Below are 23,496 nucleotides of genomic sequence, written 5' to 3' on the forward strand. Positions count from 1 at the left end.
GAGAGATCCTTGATGAAAACCTGCTCCAGAGTGCTCAGGACCTCAGACTGGGGCGATGGTTCACCTTCCAACAGGACAACGTCCCTAAGCACACAGCCAAAACAACGCAGGAGTGGCTTCGGGACAAGTCTCTGAATGTCCTTGAGTGGTCCAGCCAGAGCCCGGACTTGAACCTGATCGAACATCTCTGGAGAGACCTGAAAATAGCTGTGCAGCAACGCTCCCCATCCAACCTGACAGAGCTTGAGAGGATCTGCAGAGAAGAATGGGAGAAACTCCACAAACACAGATATGCCAAGCTTGTAGTGTCCCACCCAAGAAGACTCAAGGCTGTAATCGCTGCCAAAGGTGCTTCAACAAAGTACTGAGTAAATGATCTGAATACTTATGTAAATGTGATATTTCAGTTTTAAATTTTTAATAAATTAGCAACAATTTCAAAAAACAGTTTTTGCTTTGTCATTATGGGGTATTGTGTGTAGATTGATGAGGGGGAAAAAACGATTAATCAATTTTAGAATAAGGCTGTAAAAAATGTGGGAAAAGTAATGTGGTCTGAATACTTTTTTCCGAAGGCACTGTACTTGTAGTTCGGGTTGAAATGTAAAGCTTGGTAAAATAATATTGTGGTCTGAGTGTAAGGTTTCATGGATGTCTTGGTGAGTCTGTCACTGCCTGTTGGAGGCCTACTGCTGTCTCGTGGCCATGTAGTCACCATTTGGTTCCCTCTCCTGAGGACACAACTGGCCCGTTTCCATAACGTAAGGCGAGGAAGCCCTAATGTAGTCCAGGGTAGCAGGGCGTGTAGAGGACTGGCATGAGCACCAGTAGAGATGGCGGTATACGCTATAAGGGAATGCCAAAAAGTTGAATAGTCAACCACTATGCCTTTTACCCCTTTGACCCCCTTGCCAACCAACCACAGCCCTGTGGCATTGTGAGTTTAATTGGCCTCCATTTCAGTTCAGCTCCATCATGAGCACTTGTACCCTTTCCCCCTCTCCTGGCACTCTATCAGCCTCTGTTGGTACTCCTAATGGGACGACGGTGGAGCTGTATTGACATCAGCTAAAGTTATAAGGGGGGGGAGGTTAATCCGTAAGGAACTAAGGACCCCTCAACTTCCCTACCCCCAAACACACACACATCAACCATTCACAGTGGGTAGACTGCTATCATGAATAGAACATTGTACAGATGAGAAACAAAACTCTCCCCTAAATCCCTGTGTCACCCCCTCTCGTAGGCCTGGGGGCAGGCAGGGGTTTGTTTCAGAGAAACGTTGAATAAAGATAATTTAGAAAATGGGCTCCAGCACACTGCAGCCTCTGTAAATCCTCCCTCTGCCGTCCCCCACTCACCCCAAGGCTCCCCTGCTTCTGTTTGTTTTGATTTTGTTCCCAGAAGCTGAGTGGGGGATTTGAAGGAGGGGTGTGGGTGAGTTAGAGTTGGACAACTTTGAGATGCATGGCGATGGTTAGACAGATTGGCTGAGTTAGGAGGGTCTTACCTCAACTATACAGAATCCCTTTCCCTCCCTTCCGCTTTTAAATGCACCAGTGAAACGCACTTTTGAACAATCTAAGGACTGTCTGTTGAGCGTTACGAGCAAGTATTTTGTTTAGAAAATAATGTAAGTAAGCATTTCGCTGTAAGGTCTACACCTGTTGTATTCGCCGCATGTGACCAATCAAATTTGATTTAGGTGAAGATGGGAAGGGGACAACTTGGTCAGTCTATTGTCAAAGGAACTATGAATTGAACACAGATTTCCTGTCATGACTTCAAATTCCACTTATCTTGACTCGATCAAACTTAGATTACATAACACTTCCATACAGTTTGTTAAGGACCTGTAAATAAAGAATTATTACTATGAGCTATTTGTGCCAAGGATTTATATTTACCTACTAACCTGCCTAAAAGGTTATTAGCAGGATTTAGGAGATAAGTAGACACAAAAACACCCATTGCGTTCTCACTGTGTTATAAAAATGCTACATTTATTAATGTGCTATATTTCCATAGTTATTTCTCTGAAAATGTCATTGAAGACCAAGAGAACTGAGAAGCACTGTAAGGCAAAACGATCAAATGCACAATACTGCATTCTCAAGAGTCGTGACTGACCTTTTAACACTGACACAGAAAGTGCCATTTACAAGTAATTAGGCACAATTTACCAGTAAGCAGTAACTTAAACCTGAAATGTCTCAAAGAGCACAGAGAGTCCTGGCCTTCTCTTCCAAATAAGATGTATTATGCAGCCAGACACTTAACATTCCTGCTTGGGTTTCAGTTACACTGGGCCTGATCCCTAAAGTATTACACAATGCTGGTATTATGAAGGATACACAGCAGTCACACAGTTACTTGTGGTTTCAGCAGCCACAGGAGGCATTCATTCAGATGCAATCACCCTGTTCTAGGACTATTGTGTCAACAAAATACATGTCTCTAAAAAAAAAATACAAATTCCAGGGAAGTTGGATGATATGAGAAGACAGTAGTGAGAGGTCCTGTTTTGTCTTTTCATGTAAAAGTTGCTATTGCCAGGACTACCAGAAATGCAAGTGTATCATTTCAAAAATCAACGCAGTAGACATTCAAAACGATTCAATGTCTGCTGGTCCTTTAGCTTTGCTTGGCAATGGCACAAGTTCACATTCAAGGGCGACACGTGACTTTGGAGCCTGATCCAAAATGACATTTTTCCCTTATTGAACATTCCAGTCTTCTTCTCTACTTCCAGCACAGTTACATTTGCCTATACTTTAGGTCTGATAGTTTTGGTGTGATGTTTCATTTAGTTGGGGCTTGGAAACATTCCTACTTTGAATAACATACAGGATGTCAAATAAACAGTTGGACTTTTTGACTCACACTTAATCATTTTATTACATAAATTATTTTCCATATATAACAAGTATCCATTATTTCTTTCCACAATGGTTGAGATGACAAATCTACCTGCAGAATTATTTCAAAAAACATTGTTTTTGTACATGTAAACCACTGCCATATTATTCATGAGGTGGTGTATTGACTGTAAAGTCACAATGGACAAAATTGGACACTAATTTACAGCATTAATATATGACATATACATGTAAAACATAGATTCCTTCATTATTTTCTTTTTTTATGTATATAATTTAACATCAACATGACAGTTACATTTCCCTATGGACCAGCATCTACCCAACAAGGTGAAATAAAAAAATAAATGACATTGACGATCATGACAAAAACAAAGATTAGTTTAGAACAACTTAAAGTGACATCTTGTAAAGATAATGACAAGACACGGGAAGGATTAGCTTCATTAAAAAATAATGGAATAACTTCTTAGCTTCTTCCCTTCTTACTAAATATCTAGGCTAACTGTCAAGCATGTTTCTGTCCTGGAAAGGAACCCATTACACTTTATATGAAATGAATAATAAATTAAACTAGGCCTATTAACAAGTAGCTTGTGTACTGCTGTTCATAGTAATAAACTGGTATTTCTTATTTTTTTCTGAGAAAAAACACTAGTGCCTCTTCTTTTGTCCATATAAGTCTATCATAAGTCCACATTCATCTTGAAGAGGCCAGTCTATAAGGAGAAGGGTGACTTCTTGCTTTCAATAAAGAAAGGGGGGTCCCTAAAGGGGGAGAGTGGGGGGACATTTTAAATAAAACTATCAAGAGTGGGGGATGTGTCATGGGGGGTAGGGGGGCTGGAGAGGCACTTCAGTTAATTTAACTAGGCCTACTTGATTCCAAACCCTTGTCTGTTCACTGGCAGTTCCCCACAAATATTTGAAGTGTGATGGCTGCAACAATGCAGAGGCCCCTAAAATAAAGAGGAAAGCAAACAGAAACTGGACTGGTCCAATGTTTATCTTAAGTCTTAATAAAGCCACACTCCAAGGACCATTGAGACAAAACTAAACAAATAGGCATAAGAGTTTAAAAGGTAGCCCAGAAGTAATGGATGCAATGCCCAATGAGGAGTACTGTTACAATGAAGTCAAGTTTGGTTCACTTCTCCTTAAACAATCACTTTATGGATCTTTACACTCCAGAACAGTTTCGACCTAGGATATTTCATGAGTAGCCTAGGCCTAGTTTGCAAATTGAATTGGTGGTCTGAATGTCCTGTAAATTCTTGTGTCCCAGATGAAGGCATTAAGGCATCACATCAAAATATGAAAAATCAATTAGGCCCATAGGAGATTACTAGTAGCAAATAGTATTCCGCTACATCAAACCCACGTGCTCATTAGATTGGACCCGTCCCCGAGCAGACTGTCCTGTCTGTCCAACTGAGAGGTCACAACAAGAGGCCACATTCATTTCTCAAAAGAATATCCGTGCGAGAGTGATGCATAATAAGGCCATATAGCTTGACAGCTGCGGGGAACTAACATTTGAGTCAGGAGGATATATCTCCTCTGTTTTCGAATCATAGTCTTCATCCTCATACATATCGTCCATATCTGCCTGGTCTGAAATAACACTGTGGTCTCCAATCTGGCACAGTTTGCTCATGTTCTCCTTGACTACCTCACAGAACGGCCTTTCCACCCCGTCGCACACACACTGGTTTAGTAGCATGCCATTTGGGATGAATAGCATCTGTTGTATTGTGGCCTTGCACCTGGACGAGCATTTCCTGCCGTTGAAGAGTTGCCCACAGTAAGACAAGTAGGCTGTCAGGGAGGAGTGGCAGCCGGTGTCGTCCTCGCAGCGTTGACGGGCCTCTGTGCATCCTATCCCCCCCGCGTCTCCAGGATACCTCCGGGGGAGGCATGGCTCAATCGCTCGCTTTGCATCCCTACACTCCATGTCCTGACCACAGTCACACCTCTCGAGGTAAGGGCCATTGCGGGTGTGATTCAGTCTTATCAACGCGTTGATACAGTGGCTGGGGCATTGCCTTCTGGGGCCTCTAACGTTTCCTTCACAGGCGGCTAGATACTGGCTATACGCAAGCTCACAGTCTGCCTCCTCGTGGCATCGGAGCAGGGCTTGCCAACATATTAACTGGGCATCTAGCGCCAACAGCACCGATGAGAAGAGCGCCAGAGCGCTGCACCAACTTTTCATGCTGGAGAGAGCTCTAGTTCGACGATGCGCACATTTTCCTCCAGTTAGTGCGGGACAGCCAAGTCTATGATTAATTTAAAACGTAATGTAACTAATAAACCCATTTAGTATGAGGCGTTTATGGTCCAAACATGAATGTGTTTAGTAGGCCTAGCTACAAACCTAAAGACATCCCTCTGCCTCTCCAATACACGCTTGACAGTTGTGGAATAACAGTCCGTTTTATGCGGTAGAATGAATCCAGTCTGGGACGGATGAGTAAAAATGTTGAAATCCTTTGCATAGAGTCAGCTACGCAACAAAGCAACACTATCCTCCGCAAAACTGTCACAGTCGTGTCAGTAAAAAAGGAACAAAAAGTGACCACATGCGCAGTCCAAAGTTCGGACACCTACTATCCACATTTCGTGCCCTCGTTTGAAAGCATAACTCTTTACTCTTGTTTTCAAAATACGTCCAACTTTCTTGGCTTTAAAAAACTTTCATATTTTCCATGTTCTGTATTCCATACTATTTTGGTTGAATTCATTAGGACTGCCTCTTCTCACTGTAGCATTTTCTCTAGCTATGTGTCTTTGTCCCCCTCTTGCAGTTACGCTTCACGCTTCGTTAATCTTTCCCCCACAACACCCCTCCTTTTCCAGAAAAAGAAAGGAAAGTTTTCCTTGCCCCCTCTCCCATTTACAATCCTGGTCAACGATTGGTCGTCATTGACGAGTTCGTGGGACTCATTTCTATAGCAAAGTAGTTTTTGGCAATCTGCTCGTCATACAGGATAAATAAAATGTTTATAAATTTAATGAAACTCACGACCTGTGTGGTCCCCCTTACAAAACACATCAACGTTTGGGGAGGTAGTGAGTGTGGGGCGCACACAAGCCCCCTAGCAGTCGACAGAAAGCATTCCATTGCTAGAAGCTCACATCTGCACCCACTGCTCCAATTTTAAGTGCAGAAAAAAACAAATCTGTTCCTTTTTAGCGATAACTCGAGGAGGGAAACCTCTATGAAAACCGTCGCACAGTGAGGGTTTCACTTAAAGTTCTACTAATTGTCGCTCTTTTCACTCTCCCTCACGCTGTTCTTTCTAGTGAGTTTTTAAGCCCTGATTGATAGAACAGAATTGAAGAGAATAGTATTTTCTGGCCCGTTTCACCCCAATTGTGTCAGATTGGCCATGCAGTGGCACAGTGTCTTTCTAGGCTGAAAATTGTTCACGCCCTGCGCCTATCAATAGAGGAAGGTTTCAGCATCAATATATTTTACAGCTCTCCCCTTTCACACCGCACTTGAAAACTACCAATAGCTCAGGCTTCTCTGCTATTGAAATGCTAACTAACGTGATTTGAAAAAAGCGATTGGAAAAACCCGTAGCGACACCCGGGCTGTCTCGAAATGTCACAAAGCAGTTTCTGGCTGGCTTCTCCCTGAAAAACACTACACTTTTGCAAAGAGCTATTGATTCTGCCAGATGGCTGAGCTTATTATCAGACTTCACTGGAAGGTAAAGTTGCCACTAATAATGGTTATAATAAAAAATAAAAACATAATTATAAAGGTTAACTTAAGAACGTGGTTATAACAATGGTTATAACAACTGTAACATAATAATTTGGCCTTTCATTATTGTAATGATAATAATTTCATGATAATAATTAGGGGCTAATATGGATTAAGGATTAAATTCCGTTTGTCATTAATTCAACAATCACTAATCAACAAACATTCCTGATGACGTTGTATTTTTGTCTCCACCTAGTGTTCAGAACATTAGGTTTTGTTTTATCGCCTCAAACGATGGCTACTGTAAATTATATGTTATAAATCTTCCGTCCTGGAGTTTCTGACCAGATGGTCAGACTGGCTGGATAACAAATGGAGAAACATGACGCATACATTATAAAAATCTGTTTATTATGGTTTCAACAGTCAGTCAAAAATCAATACGTTTCATACAGCATTGAAAAACAAAGATGATGTAAAAGAAGCAAAGAGTGGACAGGAAACAGAAACATCATGAACAACATGTCTCTTCCTGAAATATCATCATGAGATCAACCTGAATCACCCCATAGGGTGACTGGAAATGAAAGGTCTTGCTGTTGGCTTTAAAGTATCATCGCAGGTCACACATTTTAATACAGATAGATATGTATAGGTGATCAGGCTCTGTAAGACTTGAGTAAGAATTAGTTATATTCACACTTGTTTCTTTTGCTTCATGGAACTGACAAGAAAGCACAAAGTAGCTATCACATAAAACAAGCTACTAAGGCATGTTCACCATCCTTTCTTCAAATGCAATTACTGTAATGTCACGAAAGGACTGTTCAACTATTACAAGACATGAACCACTGTATTTGAGAAATATATACTGTATATTACTGTAATACAAATAAGGTTGACAAACCCCTCTCCTGCTCTCACCTGCGTCTTTATTTAGTGATACAACAACAAATCAGACAAATACCAAATACTATATGTTCATATATATGTTCATATATGTTCATAGTATTGTGTACTTATTAAACACTATGACCAGCACTCAGCCAGAGGATGACATTTTCAAAGACAGCATTTGACATATCATAGCGTTTAAACGACACCAAACCACCAGCACAAAACAACACTGAGATGGAGAGGTCATGGGTCAATATGAGGACAGGTTAAAGGCTAGAGTTGAAAGGTTAGATGGGTTGGCATTACAGAGGACGAGCTGTCTCTTAGCAAGGCCCCAACGAGTTAATGACCATAGACTAGATGGACAACAGAACAGGCTAACCGCAAATACATTTACGCCTGCGATAGATATAACAGACACTTGGTTTGTAATGTACTGAATGTGGTCCCTAGACAAGAAAGTTTGATTTAGTCTCACACTTAATATGACTAGTTGATATACTTTGTGCCATTGTCTAAATGCTTTTCTGCGAAGGGTCTTTGGCATAAGACTATTACTCTGATTCCCCCACAGTTTAGACATTGTTTACTCTGATTCCGCCACAGTTTAGACATTGTTTACTCTGGTTCCCCCACAGCTTAGACAGTGTTTACTCTGATTCCCCCACAGTTTAGACATTGTTTACTCTGATTCCCCCACAGCTTAGACAGTGTTTACTCTGATTCCCCCACAGTTTAGACATTGTTTACTCTGATTCCCCCACAGCTTAGACAGTGTTTACTCTGATTCCCCCACAGCTTAGACAGTGTTTACTCTGATTCCCCCACAGTTTAGACATTGTTTACTCTGATTCCCCCACAGTTTAGACATTGTTTACTCTGGTTCCCCCACAGCTTAGACAGTGTTTACTCTGATTCCCCCACAGTTTAGACATTGTTTACTCTGATTCCCCCACAGTTTAGACATTGTTTACTCTGGTTCCCCCACAGTTTAGACATTGTTTACTCTGATTCCCCCACAGTTTAGACATTGTTTACTCTGATTCCCCCACAGTTTAGACATTGTTTACATTTATTCCCCCACAGTTTAGACAGTGTTTACTCTGATTCCCCCACAGTTTAGACATTGTTTACTCTGGTTCCCCCACAGTTTAGACATTGTTTACTCTGATTCCCCCACAGTTTAGACATTGTTTACTCTGATTCCCCCACAGTTTAGACAGTGTTTACTCTGATTCCCCCACAGTTTAGACATTGTTTACTCTGATTCCCCCACAGTTTAGACATTGTTTACTCTGATTCCCCCACAGTTTAGACAGTGTTTACTCTGATTCCCCCACAGTTTAGACATTGTTTACTCTGATTCCCCCACAGTTTAGACATTGTTTACTCTGATTCCCCCACAGTTTAGACATTGTTTACTCTGATTCCGCCACAGTTTAGACATTGTTTACTCTGGTTCCCCCACAGCTTAGACAGTGTTTACTCTGATTCCCCCACAGCTTAGACAGTGTTTACTCTGATTCCCCCACAGCTTAGACATTGTTTACTCTGATTCCCCCACAGCTTAGACAGTGTTTACTCTGATTCCCCCACAGCTTAGACAGTGTTTACTCTGATTCCCCCACAGTTTAGACATTGTTTACTCTGCATTCCCCCACAGCTTAGACATTGTTTACTCTGCATTCCCCCACAGCTTAGACATTGTTTACTCTGATTCCCCCACAGCTTAGACAGTGTTTACTCTGATTCCCCCACAGTTTAGACATTGTTTACTCTGATTCCCCCACAGTTTAGACATTGTTTACTCTGATTCCCCCACAGTTTAGACAGTGTTTACTCTGATTCCCCCACAGTTTAGACAGTGTTTACTCTGATTCCCCCACAGTTTAGACATTGTTTACTCTGATTCCGCCACAGTTTAGACATTGTTTACTCTGGTTCCCCCACAGCTTAGACAGTGTTTACTCTGATTCCCCCACAGTTTAGACATTGTTTACTCTGATTCCCCCACAGCTTAGACAGTGTTTACTCTGATTCCCCCACAGTTTAGACATTGTTTACTCTGATTCCCCCACAGCTTAGACAGTGTTTACTCTGATTCCCCCACAGCTTAGACAGTGTTTACTCTGATTCCCCCACAGTTTAGACATTGTTTACTCTGATTCCCCCACAGTTTAGACATTGTTTACTCTGGTTCCCCCACAGCTTAGACAGTGTTTACTCTGATTCCCCCACAGTTTAGACATTGTTTACTCTGATTCCCCCACAGTTTAGACATTGTTTACTCTGGTTCCCCCACAGTTTAGACATTGTTTACTCTGATTCCCCCACAGTTTAGACATTGTTTACTCTGATTCCCCCACAGTTTAGACATTGTTTACTCTGATTCCCCCACAGTTTAGACAGTGTTTACTCTGATTCCCCCACAGTTTAGACATTGTTTACTCTGGTTCCCCCACAGTTTAGACATTGTTTACTCTGATTCCCCCACAGTTTAGACATTGTTTACTCTGATTCCCCCACAGTTTAGACAGTGTTTACTCTGATTCCCCCACAGTTTAGACATTGTTTACTCTGATTCCCCCACAGTTTAGACATTGTTTACTCTGATTCCCCCACAGTTTAGACAGTGTTTACTCTGATTCCCCCACAGTTTAGACATTGTTTACTCTGATTCCCCCACAGTTTAGACATTGTTTACTCTGATTCCCCCACAGTTTAGACATTGTTTACTCTGATTCCGCCACAGTTTAGACATTGTTTACTCTGGTTCCCCCACAGCTTAGACAGTGTTTACTCTGATTCCCCCACAGCTTAGACAGTGTTTACTCTGATTCTCCCACAGCTTAGACATTGTTTACTCTGATTCCCCCACAGCTTAGACAGTGTTTACTCTGATTCCCCCACAGCTTAGACAGTGTTTACTCTGATTCCCCCACAGTTTAGACATTGTTTACTCTGCATTCCCCCACAGCTTAGACATTGTTTACTCTGCATTCCCCCACAGCTTAGACATTGTTTACTCTGATTCCCCCACAGCTTAGACAGTGTTTACTCTGATTCCCCCACAGCTTAGACAGTGTTTACTCTGATTCCCCCACAGCTTAGACAGTGTTTACTCTGATTCCCCCACAGTTTAGACATTGTTTACTCTGCATTCCCCCACAGCTTAGACATTGTTTACTCTGCATTCCCCCACAGCTTAGACATTGTTTACTCTGATTCCCCCACAGCTTAGACATTGTTTACTCTGCATTCCCCCACAGCTTAGACAGTGTTTACTCTGATTCCTTGGCCAGAAGCTGCTGCAGTATGTTTGTGTGTGTGAGGCAGTGTTGACTGTATGTGTGTGTATTCAAAGCAACATGACTATCAACGTTTGTACATGATCATAGACCATATGATATCTTACATAGATCCTTTGTTGTACAGATAAAGAGAGTAAGGGAGGGAGAGATAGAGAGAGAGCAGGAATTCAGTCAGCCAGCCAGATCACATGAGATTGCACTTCTCAGCAGACTGTTTGAGGTCTTCCAGCGTGGCCTGGGCCTTGTCCTTCAGCTGGTCCATGTCCACATTCTGGATGTTGGTCAGCTGGCCCAGGACAGACGTTTTGGACGCCTCCTCCTTGTTGTCGTCAGCGATCATCTTGGCTAGCTCTGTGGGCAGCTCCACGTCATCCCCCGCCTGCTGGATCTGAGTGTCATCCAGCTCATTCTGGGTCGCACACACAGTGGAGACAGAAACACAAACACAAACACACAGGCCAGTGGGAGAGGGTGTAGGGAGCGAGGGCAAAGGAAAGGGATAGGAATGAGATGATTGAGACATAGGGAGAAAGGAAAGAGAGTACAAACAGAACACATTTGGATGGTGTCTTTGCTTCAAGGACACAACCTAGATCTGACCCTGTAATAACTGTAATAACATGTAGTAAGAAAATGCTTGAATCAAATATGCAGAATCAGTAATGGATGTACCTTTGGCAGTCTGTATTTGTCCCGGAAGTGACTTCTAACTGTTGCCCGCTCAGCTTTCTTCTGCGCAAAACTAGCATCTCGTTCCTGCCTGGGGAAAACCAGAGAGAAAATGGTTAACAATGGTTAACAGTGGATTAAACACACACACACACACACACACACACACACACACACACACACACACACACACACACACACACACACACACACACACACACACACACACACACACACACACACATACCGTCTGCAAAGGTGGGATAATCTCGAGGCTTTGAAGTTGATGCTTCATAACAAACGCCTCCTTCAGTCCACCTCCATAATTAGACTGAAGGTTTAAGGTTTTAACAGCATTAGTGGCAATGTGAGGACAGATGCTATAAAGATAATTTAAATCATCCATAAGGCTTTTTGTAATGTTAACATGTCTTGGTCTTTAGTATGGAACGTTGTTAGATTTGTTTGTAATGCGATGTATCACAAATGCACAAATTCATTGGTTACTATTAACCACATAGCTCAGCCATCGCGGTTAGAGTGTTGGGCCAGTAATGAAAAGGTCGCTGCTTCGTATACCTGAGCCGATAAGGTGAAAAATCTGTCGATGTGCCCTTGAGTAAGGCACTTAACCCTAATTTGCTCCAGGGCGCCGTACTACTATGGCAGACACTGTAAACAACACCTTTCACTGCACCTATCTGGTGTATGTGACAATATTAGATTTTTATACCACTGTGGATCTCATAGTGAGGGCTGAAAGAAAAGAACACAGGGAGCCCTGTGCTGAGCTGCACTCTGACTCAAGAGTCCAGGCCAACAGAAGGTGGACAAGCAGCAGTAACACCTGGGGGTAGAGGAGGAGGGAGGGAGGCAGAGAGAGGGAGAACGACAGAGAGAGGCTTTGCTCTTGCAGTGAGATCCAGATGTAGTCTACTGCCGGGTCCACTGCTCTACTGGGGAATTATATTCAGACTTCTGGGATGTAGAGCAGCATTGACTGACTGACTCACTGACTGACTCACTGACTGACTAGCACTCACCTATTTCTACAGCTGCCAACTTAGTGAACCCACAGAAACCTAGGATCACACCCCTCTACAGAACTCTACACCCTTCCAACCCAGAGCCTAGGACAACACCACTCTACAGAACTCTACACCCTTCCAACCCAGAGCCTAGGACAACACCACTCTACAGAACTCTACACCCTTCCAACCCAGAGCATAAGACAACACCACTCTACAGAACTCTACACCCTTCCAACCCAGAGCCTAGGACAACACCACTCTACAGAACTCTACACCCTTCCAACCCAGAGCCTAGGACAACACCACTCTACAGAACTCTACACCCTTCCAACCCAGAGCATAGGACAACACCACTCTACAGAACTCTACACCCTTCCAACCCAGAACCTAGGACAACACCACTCTACAGAACTCTACACCCTTCCAACCCAGAACCTAGGACAACACCACTCTACAGAACTCTACACCCTTCCAACCCAGAACTTAGGACAACACCACTCTACAGAACTCTACAGCCTCTGAACCCAGAACCTAGGACCACACCACTCTACAGAACTCTAAACCCTCTGAACCCAGAACCTAGGACCACACCACTCTACAGAACTCTAAACCCTCTGAACCCAGAACCTAGGATTAATCCACTCCAGAACACTGACTGACTAGCACACCTCCTTTTACAGCTGCCAAACCAGTGAATCTACACAACCTTGGATCACCTCACTCTACAGCACACCCAGACACCACAGCACCCCATCACCATGTCCTCTGCCCTACACCACCATACAAATATCATCATACTGCAAGCCTTATGTTGAGGTAAATCAGATATTTATAATTCACCACCACGTACAGCAATACTGCAATACTACCCATTTGGTAACTCCAGCAGAGGGCAGATAAGAGACAGTTTGTCTTTTCCATGGCAGCCCTCTTAGTATTACTCAAATCATCTTTGTCCCTAATTTTCCAATAATCAGATTGAAACCATCACTAAAAATGTGATTTAAACACCTGAATAGGATTAAACTCTTTCAAAAGACAATACTAGACCTACATCTTGCACCAAACATTCCGAAGCAGACTCCATGAACCGAGGTGACGTCACGAGACCTATGTGATCATGCCAACAGTGTGGTCTGAATGACAGCATGACATCATGATGCATACATACAGTACTGTAAACAATGACATGATACATGTGCATGGCCAATGACAAGGTCATATCCCTATCATGCAGGGGATGCAGGGCCAGCCCTGGGCATAAGCAACATAGGTGGTCACAGCAGTTTTCCTCTTGTTCTGACAGTCACTCAATTAGCCCATGTCAGTTAATATTTTTTAGATTGGTAAATTAGTCTAACCAGCTATCTAAACTTGTAGTAATCATGGCCAAATTACCAATCGAGCACGAAGGGTGATCTCCAGGGGGCCCCAATTGGTTTTGTTAGTCACTCTCATTCAGATATCATATAAACATGGGAAAATTCATGGCAAAATGTATAGAATTTCAGGAAATTTGCTTTAAAACTTCAAAATGTTCTCTCCGCTGTCAAGGGGGGGGGCACTAAAATGTTTTGCCTGTGAGGTTGGGGCCCCCCCAACCAAATCTCGCCTTGGTCCCCCAAAAGGCTAGGGCTGGCCCTGAGGGGATATATACTGAGTGTACAAAACATCAAGAACATCTTCCTAATATTGAGTTGCACCCCCTTTTGCCCTCAGAACAGCCTCAATGTGTCGGGGCATGGACTCTACAAGGTATCGAAAGCGTTCCACAAGGATGCTTCCCACAGTTGGCTGGATGTCCTTTGGGTGGTGCACCATTGTTGATACACATGGAAAACTGTTGAGCGTGAAAAACCCAGCAGCGTTGCAGTTCTTGACACAAACTGATGCACCTGGCACCTACTACCATACCCCGTTCAAAGGCACTTAAATATTTTGTTATTCCCTTTCACCCTCTGAATGGCACAAATACACAATCCATGTCTCAATTGTCTCAAGGCGTAAAAATCCTTCTTTAACCTGTCTCCTCCCCTTCATCTACACTGATTGAAGTGGATTTAACAAGTCACATCAATAAGGGATCATAGCTTTCACCTGGATTCACCTGGTCAGTCTATGTCATGGAAAGAACAGGTGTTCTTAATGTTTTGTTCACTCAGTGTATATTCACAGTGGCATTACTGTTATCTTGCCCACTATGAATGAACATGAGCATGTAAACCACCACACAGCAGCACATAAGCCAGCTCTCTGTGACAGCCAATGGTAGAGCGCCTGATGGCACTGAGATGACGAGTCTTGTGTCTTCTCCTCTCAAGGGCATCATATAACCAGGGGATGTCATTGTGACTACTGTGCCTGATAACATGATTATATATGACATGCCACCGCAAACAACCCCATTCCAACAACCCTATTCTCCTTGGATTATACAGAGCACTGACACCAGACTTTGTGCTATGATCTATTGTATGGCGGTAGCCACATTATAAGAGCTCACCTCCCCTGAAGCCCAGTGTAATGTATGATGGTATGGGATTGAGGTCAACGTGGGCTGTGGACAGTTGAGGCTAGTCTCTGAGGGGAGTCAGTGGATGCTCCACCATGTCTGACATGTCAACAGCAAACAGGCTGTTTGTCCTGGAGCCTGGAGCCATGTGACCTTAAGCCAGGGTAGTGCCCTGTAGTACTACCCATTTCTTTTTAATGAAGTATACTTTTCATATAGATACAGGTGTGTGTGGAGGCACTGCACATGATAAGACACATTTCAAGGGTATTTTTTTCACAGGACAAGATATATGTTCAGATTTATGAGCTTTTCTAGAGTCATCTGTTTCAAACCTTGACATCTTGACATTCCTCCTTTGGCTGCCTCTCCTTCCAGTTCTCTGCTGCCAATGACTGGAACGAACTACAAAAATCTCTGAAACTGGAAACACTTATCTCTCTCACTAGCTTTAAGCACCAGGTGTCAGAGCAGCTCACAGATTACTGCACCTGTACATAGCCCATCTATAATTTAGCCCAAACAACTACCTCATCCCCTACTGTATTTATTTATTTTGCTCCTTTGCACCCCATTATTTCTATTTCTACTTTAAACATTCTTCCACTGCAAATCTACCATTCCAGTGTTTTACTTGCTATATTGTATTTACTTCGCCACCATGGCCTTTTTTGCCTTTACCTCCCTTATCTCACCTCATTTGCTCACATTGTATCTAGACTTATTTTTCTACTGTATTATTGACTGTATGTTTGTTTTACCTCAGGTGTAACTCTGTGTTGTTGTATGTGTTGAACTGCTTTGCTTTATCTTGGCCAGGTCGCAATTGTAAATGAGAACTTGTTCTCAACTTGCCTACCTGGTTAAATAAAGGTGAAATAAATAAATAAAAAATCTTCTCCTCTCACATAGGGGAATTTGAAGTGAAGTCAATTCAATTATCAGATGTTTTATGATATGGACAGAGGACATTCTATGGCTATGGCAATGGGTTTCTTTGTTATACCCAGATAAAAATACATTTCAAGATCAGAGATACTCACATCAGACTAATTTATTCTGTTGAGGTGTCTACTCTTTGTGAACAAAATTAAAATGGAGGCCTACATCACAGGGACATGCATAAAAGGGGGGAGCTCATTGAGGAAGAGCTCATTGAGGAAGATATTCAAAATGTTACATCAATACATTTTGAGATAAATTGACATAAAAGTAACTGAATTCATGTTCTAGAATGAATCTGAAGACAATTATCAATTGTCATTAGTATATGCCTATTGGAAAACGAGTCCGTTTTACAATATAATTGGGCATTAAACTCACTGTGATTACTTACACATTTTTGTTTCTAGGCTATTGCAAGAATTCCAATGGAAAACCGTCCTATATAGCCTAATTCTTGAAACCTGAAAGAAAACTCATTTATCGAGTGTAGCAGCTGTGTGGTGAGCTCGGTAGCACGCCGTGGATCCCACTGATGCGTAAAATAGTGCATGGCGCACTGGGGCTAGTGAAGGCACGCGCTCAGCAGCGTCTTTACATTGGACATTACACAGAATAAACGCCGCTTTATAGTACGTAACCCTTTCAAAATCTATAGGCTATTCAAATGGATCGATAAACTTGGGTTTGTTCTTACTTTTCCTCCTCTAACTGTTGTTGATATTGTTCAAATTCCTCCTGGGTCATTCCTGCCGCTGCGGCTTCCGATTTCTCTCCTTCGGGCTTTTCCTCAGTCAAACCCCCGGTTAGGTTCTTTACATGCCCTCCCACCATTTGTTTCACCAGAAAAGCCATATTTATGCCTCTTAGAGTCCGTTAACTGACCGGGTCAGAACGTGGACCTTTGATGCGCTCTTGATGAAAACTGAGTAAATCAATGGATATCCACCAAAGCTTCTCAAAAATATATGGATAAAGTCAATACAATCATCCAAATGTTTTACTCTCGACACTCTGTCTCGCACCGCTGTGAGGGATTGAGAACCTACGCGTTTCAGCACCAGTGCCAATGGACAGCTCCGCGTTGAGGGTGGAGGTTAGCAAGAGAGGACGTGACTGCACAAATATCTGAGCCAATAAGTTTGACTCTCAACTCTACCAACCGTGTTTTTTTTCCAAACCCAACCTCCACTCCCTCTGCCCAATCCCACGGATCGCTGGATTAAGCGTGCGCTTTCACGATGCGCCCTAGCACCACACGTGGGTTCCCGTGATTCGCCGTCTGATTTTACTCACTATTGAGTCAGACAGGCGCTCCTCACATTCACAACGGACTCCGGCAGGGACAGACACACACACGTGACGAGTCAACTACCGTGTCTGCTAGCTGTTTTGTATGGTTTTGATGCCCGTGCGTCTTTGGAGTCATTTTGTGCGCTTTTTTGTTGTTGTGAAAATCAAAATGTCATATGAAATAATCCGATCCAATTTGAAGAAATACATCACTTATTATTATTTTTGCATCATTTGTCCTGTGTAGTATAGTCTAATACTATTTTTATTAAAATGTTAATGTGGAATATCATCTGTTTTCCACTGAGCGCACATAAACATGTGTCTCATATGGAGTGGGGGTGGGCAGTTGTCTGCTGCTCAGGGAAAGAGAGAGAGAGAAAGAGAGCAAGAGAGAGAGAGAGCAGCTCCTGCAGGCAAACTGGTGTGTATTTGCATTTGAAAGGAATGTTGCACAAACCTCAATAAACAGTTGTCCATGCCCCTGATAAAGGCTATTTGCTTTATGGTTTACACACAGACCACACACTCACATCACTCAGACTATTTGATCCTTCACCGCCAGGTTATTAACAGTGTGTCTCACCTAACCTATCTCCATACACAACAGTACAGGAAAAGGGTATGGTGTTACAAATTAATGAGATCAATTAGAAATCAGAAAGGGTCCTTTTTCTAGGCCTAAGTGTGTCTGTAGGCCTATACTGTAGGGGTCGTCATTAAGACAATGTTATTTAAATATTTGGTTACAGATCCTATCTTTCTTTTCTCTCTCTTCTTTCCCTCCCTCTTGCTCTCTCTGCCCCCCTCTCTCTCTCTCTTTCTCCACCCTGTCTTTTTCTTAAATCCCACAAAATGTAAATGTATACTCTCCACAGATACAGTATGAGGTGCATCTTCAATCAACAACTTTTGCGTCATGATGTGCGAAGCACGCCTGACACCAAGAAGCATGCCCTACTTTCCAGTGGATTAGGAGAGACAGATCATGTCTCAATGCACTCTGTCACTGGCTTAACAGACCCACCTGGGTAGTTTCAAATCCCCTGGCTGCCAAACTTCAAAGCCTCCTCTACATAAAGTAAATTGAATTATAACTTTACAAATAAGTATGATCGAATTGTAATCTGCGTAAAATGTAAGAAGAATTGACACCGTGAGGAGATGTTTCTTATTTAAGCACAAGTGTTCTCCTGGGACCTGCTCTCTGTTCACAGCTCAGGTCTCGTCTTGTCTCACACACTGCTCGTCATGAGTCACCATTCAGCCCTGGATAAGGAGGTTGCATACAGACCGATATTAATATACATTATGTCAATTATACAGACACACAGTATATAGACTGCAGATACCAGTGGGACCAGGGTGTTTGAGGGTCTCCAGGGGCATCCATTCTACTGCAGGCCATGTCACATGAGCGTGGTGGTGGTGGTGAGGAGGATACTGATATTGATACAGCATGGTGCTTCAGCTTTTCTACATTCTATATACTCACATAGGCCTATACAGTTACTCTGTAATTGATGACTCTGACAGACAGGGGATATAGATCTATCTCAATCTCCCTGTGCATCTTTCTCTTCCTGTCTCTCTCTCTGCCCAAGGACTGAATCACCACCAATCTTCTCAGACAAACAAGCTTGTTGAATCTTTGAATGTTAAGTACTGGTATGTAAAATTCAAAATGTGAAAAACACAACAACATGTATCTGCATTGGAGCAATTATTCAGAAAATCCTTAGTTTCATTAATAGGTTGCCATTTTCTGTTCATTTTAGTCTAGACGGTGAAAAAACAGATATTCATTGCGTTGCAGACATAATCTTACACACTGGTAAGTGCCAAAATAAAGGAAACACCAACATAAGGCGTGTTATTAATAGGGCGTTGGGCCACCTCGAGCCAGAACAGCTTCAATGTGCGTTGGCATAGATTCTACATGTGTCTGGAACTCTATTGGAGGGATGTGACACCATTCTTCCACAACAAATTCCATCATTGGGTGTTTTGTTGATGGTGGTGGAAAACGCTCTCAGGCACCGCTCCAGAATCTCCTATAAGTGTTCAATTTGGTTGAGATCTGGTGACTGAGAAGGCCATGGCATATGGTTTGAATCGTTTTCATGCTCATCAAACCATTCAGTGACCACTCGTGCCCTGTGGATGGAGGGATTGTCATCCAATGGGGGCATAGCCATGGTAGCCAAAATAATGGCCTGCCCAGCATTTGTATACATGACTCTAAGCATGATGGGATGTTAATTGCTTAATTAACTCAGGAACCACACCTGCTTTCAATATACTTTGTATCCCTCATTTACTCAAGTGTTTCCATTAGATCAAATGTTCTGTGAAAATGACCAATGGAGCTATATGCAAAGCATAGACGTGACGCATGAGTGCGTTAATGAAAATGCCTTACACAAACCCTTATATAATGAGCACGCATGGACAAGCACTTTATACACAAACCCCAACAGAACTGTGTGGGCCTGTCTGGGTGAGGGCACAGCTGGCCCTGCCTGGATCAGCCTATTTCTGTGTTTGTGTGTCACAGTGTAGCGTATGGAGCTGTAGCTGAGGGGCTTGGTTGCTGTGACCTCTGAGACATAACCCCAGTTCAGTGTGAAGGGGGTAGATGTACTACCCAAGGAACCATCCCCCCTCTGACTTCCCATATTCTGATTAATTGGTACTATTTAGTCCAGTGAAAATACGCACACAAAGTATCTTTATCCTCCAGGTGGGAAATCACCAGCAGAATTCACAAACGTGCTGCTCACTTAATGTGACTTGAGCATTTCCAGTGATTAGTGTGAGTGAACATGACAGAGAGCACCATGCTATCCATCATTTCGGGTTAGTCAGGTGGTGGTGGTGTTTAGGATTACCAAACGATGGGATAGAAACTCCTTCCTGTATGTCAGCCATCCCTTCTGATCCTCAACATATGTCACACCTTTGTTTCCTCAGATGAGGGCTTAAAATCATCATGTAACTACTGACTGCAGCAGCACACAATAGAATGGTTCAGGGAGCTTTGCTTGCTTGGAGCTCTACAGCGATGAGTATATGCAGTCATCAGCTGGTGCAGGGCTGTCACTTACTTTGCCTAAGGGACCATTTCTACAAAGGCAATTATCCAGAGGGTCACTCACTTTTCACCTGCGGTGCTTGAACAAAACAATCTGATGCTAGGAATGACCTAATTCCATTGTGTGGAGTGTTGTTTCTCCAACATCAAATCTTCTGAAATAATCCAAGAGGCAAGTGTTGCTTGGTGTTAGTGTTACATCATGGCAGGCTGCACACAGCCCATGGACAGCATGTTTGACATGCCTTAGGTTCGTTTTTTAGGTGCTAAACTACATTCGGGGTCATGATGCTAACACTGGGCCTTCCACTTACATCACTGTCTACCATATAAGCAACACATTATGTTGGGGCTTAGCATGAGTATGAAGACATTTTAAGTGGTAGTGGAGTTCAGGAGGCTTTAACATGAACAGAAAACCATGGGCATCATAATGTAGATTGGATATGAATCTTTATTTGATTTATTTTACCTTAATTTTAACAAGGAGTCATACTGAGACCAAGGTCTCGTTTACAGATGAGCCCTGAATGACATAAAGTACAGAAAATACACACATCAATATAAATACATAATGCAAGCAGAAAGAAAAACTAGGTCATACATTTATTTCTTAGAATGCGCCCTATATCCTGATTATGAGCATAAGGTAAGATACATCATGCAACAAAGACTGGTCCATACCAGCTTCCCATTCACTTAAACCTTATACCTTTCACCCTCAACCTCTCTCTGTCCCCTTCTCTCCCATTACCTCACATTCCCACCCTTCCCATCTCTTCAATTCTCTCTCTACCCCTCCATATCTCTCCCTCCCTCCATCCTGTATTTTCCTGATATAGTCCAGTTTCCTGAGAGGGATAGCAGAGTACAATAGGGTAGTGCTGACTGTGGTGAAATGGGATGCAATAGCCGGAAGATTCTCTTTCATCTGAATTGCTGTAAACAATTGGCAATGAGGGTGAAAAGAGAGAGGAATGGTGAGAGAGGGAGAAGGGAGGAGTGGTGAAATGAGGATGGGGAGGAGAGGAAATGGAGGAAATAGGGTTAGAGGATAAGGGAAAGGTCAGAGGTGACTGGGGGGCAGGAGCAGGAATGATGAATGGTGATGGTAATGTATGTCAAATTAAATCAAAATAAAACTTTATTTGTCACATGCGTCAAATACAACAAGTGTAGACTTTACCGTGAAATGCTTACTTAAAAGCCCTTGACCAACAGCGCAGTTCAAGAATAAGAAAATATTTACCAACTAGGCTAAAATAAAAAGTAACACAATAAGAATAACACTAACGAGGCAATATACAGGGGGCACCGGTACCGAGTCAGTGTGCAGGGGTACAGGCTAGTTGAGGTAATCTGTACATGTAGGTGGGGGCAAAGTGACTATGCATAGGTAACAAACAAACAGCGGGTAGCAGCAGTGTACAAAAGGGAGGAGGGGGGGGTCAATATAAATTGTCCGGTGGCGATTTTTATGAATTGATCAGCAGGCTTGGGGGTAGAAGCTGTTGAGGAGCCTTTTGGTCCTAGACTTGGCACTCCGGTACCGCTTGCCGTGCGGTAACAGAGAAAACAGTATAAAACTTGGGTGACTGGAGTCTCTGACAATTTTATGGGCTTTCCTCTGACATCGCCTATTATATAGGTCCTGGATGGCAGGAAGCTTGCCCCCAGCGATGTACTGGGCCGTTCGCACTACCCTCTGTAGCGCCTTATGGTCAGATGCCGAGCAGTTGCCGTACCACGCGGTGATGCAAACGGTCAGGATGCTCTCAATGATCAATGATGCAGCTGTAGAACCTTTTGAGTCATGCCAAATCTTTTCAGTCTTCTGAGGGGGAAAAGGTTTTGTCGTGCCCTCGTCATGACTGTCTTGGTATGTTTGGACCATGATAGTTCGTTGGTGATGTGGACACCAAGGAACTTGAAACTCTCGACCCGCTCCACTACAGCCCCGTCTATGTTAATTGGGGCCTGTCGGCCCGCCTTTTCTTGTAGTCCACGATCAGCTCCTTTATCTTGCTCACATTGAGGGAGAGGTTGTTGTCCTGGCACCATACTGCCAGTTCTCTGACCTCCTCCCTATAGGCCCGTCTCATCGTTGTCGGTGATCAGACCTACCACTGTTGTGTCATCAGCAAACTTAATGATGGTGTTGGAGTTGTGTTTGGGCACGCAGTTGTGGGTGAACAGGGAATACAGGAGGGGTCTAAGTACACACCCCTGAGGGGCCCCAGTGTTAAGGATCAGGGTGGCAGACGTGTTGTTGCCTACACTTACCACCTGGGGGCGGCCCATCAGGAAGTCCAGGATCCAGCTGCAAAGGGAGGTGTTTAGTCCCAGAGTCCTTAGCTTAGTGATGAGCTTCATGGGCACTGTGGTGTTGAACGCTGAGCTGTAGTCAATGAACAGAATTCTCACATAGGTGTTCCTTTTGTCCAGGTGAGAAAGGGCGGTGTGGAGTGCGATTGAGATTGCATCATCTGTGAATCTGTTTGGGCGGTATGCGAATTGGAGTGGGTCTAGGGTGTCTGGGAGGATGCTGTTGATGTGAGCCATGACCAGCCTTTCAAAGCACTTCATGGCTACCGACGTGAGTACCACGGGATGGTAATCATTTAGGCAGGTTACCTTCGCTTCCTTGGGCACAAGGACTATGGGGGTCTGCTTGAAACATGTTGATATTACAGACTTGGTCAGGGAGAGGTTGAAAATATTAGTGAAGACACTTGACAGTTGGTCCGTGCATGCTTTGAGTACACGTCCTGGTAATCCGTCTGGCCCAGCGGCTTTGTGAATGTTGACCTGTTTAAAGGTTTTGTTCACATCGGCTACCGAGAGCGTTATCACACAGTCATCTAGAACAGCTGGTGCTCTCATGCATGCTTCAGTGTTGCTTTCCTCGAAGCGAGCATAAAATGCATTTAGCTGCATTTAATGCATTTAAGGAATACCTAGGATAGGATAAAGTAATCCTTCTAACCCCCCCCCCCCCCCCCCCCCCCTTAAAAGATTTAAATGCACTATTGTAAAGTGGCTGTTCCACTGGATATCATAAGGTGAATGCACCAATTTGTAAGTCGCTCTGGATAAGAGCGTCTGCTAAATGACTTAAATGTAAATGTAAATGTAGCTCATCTGGTAGGC

General features: G+C 43.2%; 2 protein-coding genes across 2 annotated transcripts; both read right to left on the reverse strand.

The window, feature by feature from the left end:
* Positions 1–2,871: 2,871 nt before the first annotated feature.
* On the reverse strand, positions 2,872–5,703 carry LOC120048135 (growth arrest-specific protein 1-like). Its single transcript, XM_038993864.1, has one exon. It carries the CDS (start codon positions 5,092–5,094, stop codon positions 4,345–4,347), a length of 750 nt encoding a protein of 249 aa, XP_038849792.1. The 5' UTR covers positions 5,095–5,703; the 3' UTR covers positions 2,872–4,344.
* Positions 5,704–10,989: 5,286 nt separating this feature from the next.
* LOC120056656 (complexin-3-like) lies at positions 10,990–16,814 on the reverse strand. The gene is made up of 3 exons (XM_039004870.1): positions 16,657–16,814; positions 11,478–11,565; positions 10,990–11,214 (listed from the first exon to the last, which is right to left on the reverse strand). Exons 1-3 carry the CDS (start codon positions 16,812–16,814, stop codon positions 10,990–10,992), a joined length of 471 nt encoding a protein of 156 aa, XP_038860798.1.
* Positions 16,815–23,496: the final 6,682 nt, after the last annotated feature.

Source organism: Salvelinus namaycush, chromosome 1 (assembly GCF_016432855.1).
Source record: "Salvelinus namaycush isolate Seneca chromosome 1, SaNama_1.0, whole genome shotgun sequence".
NCBI classification, from domain to species: Eukaryota; Metazoa; Chordata; class Actinopteri; order Salmoniformes; family Salmonidae; genus Salvelinus; species Salvelinus namaycush.

Bases quoted from the DNA above. Each gene is read 5' to 3' on its own strand.
- LOC120056656 (XM_039004870.1), bottom strand. From the start codon at position 16,814: ATGGCTTTTCTGGTGAAACAAATGGTGGGAGGGCATGTAAAGAACCTA. The intron at 11,566-16,656 runs GTAAGAACAAAC...GGTTTTCCCCAG, and splicing joins CAACAGTTAGAGGAGGAAAA to GCAGGAACGAGATGCTAGTT. The intron at 11,215-11,477 runs GTACATCCATTA...TGTGCGACCCAG, and splicing joins ACAAATACAGACTGCCAAAG to AATGAGCTGGATGACACTCA.
- LOC120048135 (XM_038993864.1), bottom strand. From the start codon at position 5,094: ATGAAAAGTTGGTGCAGCGCTCTGGCGCTCTTCTCATCGGTGCTGTTG.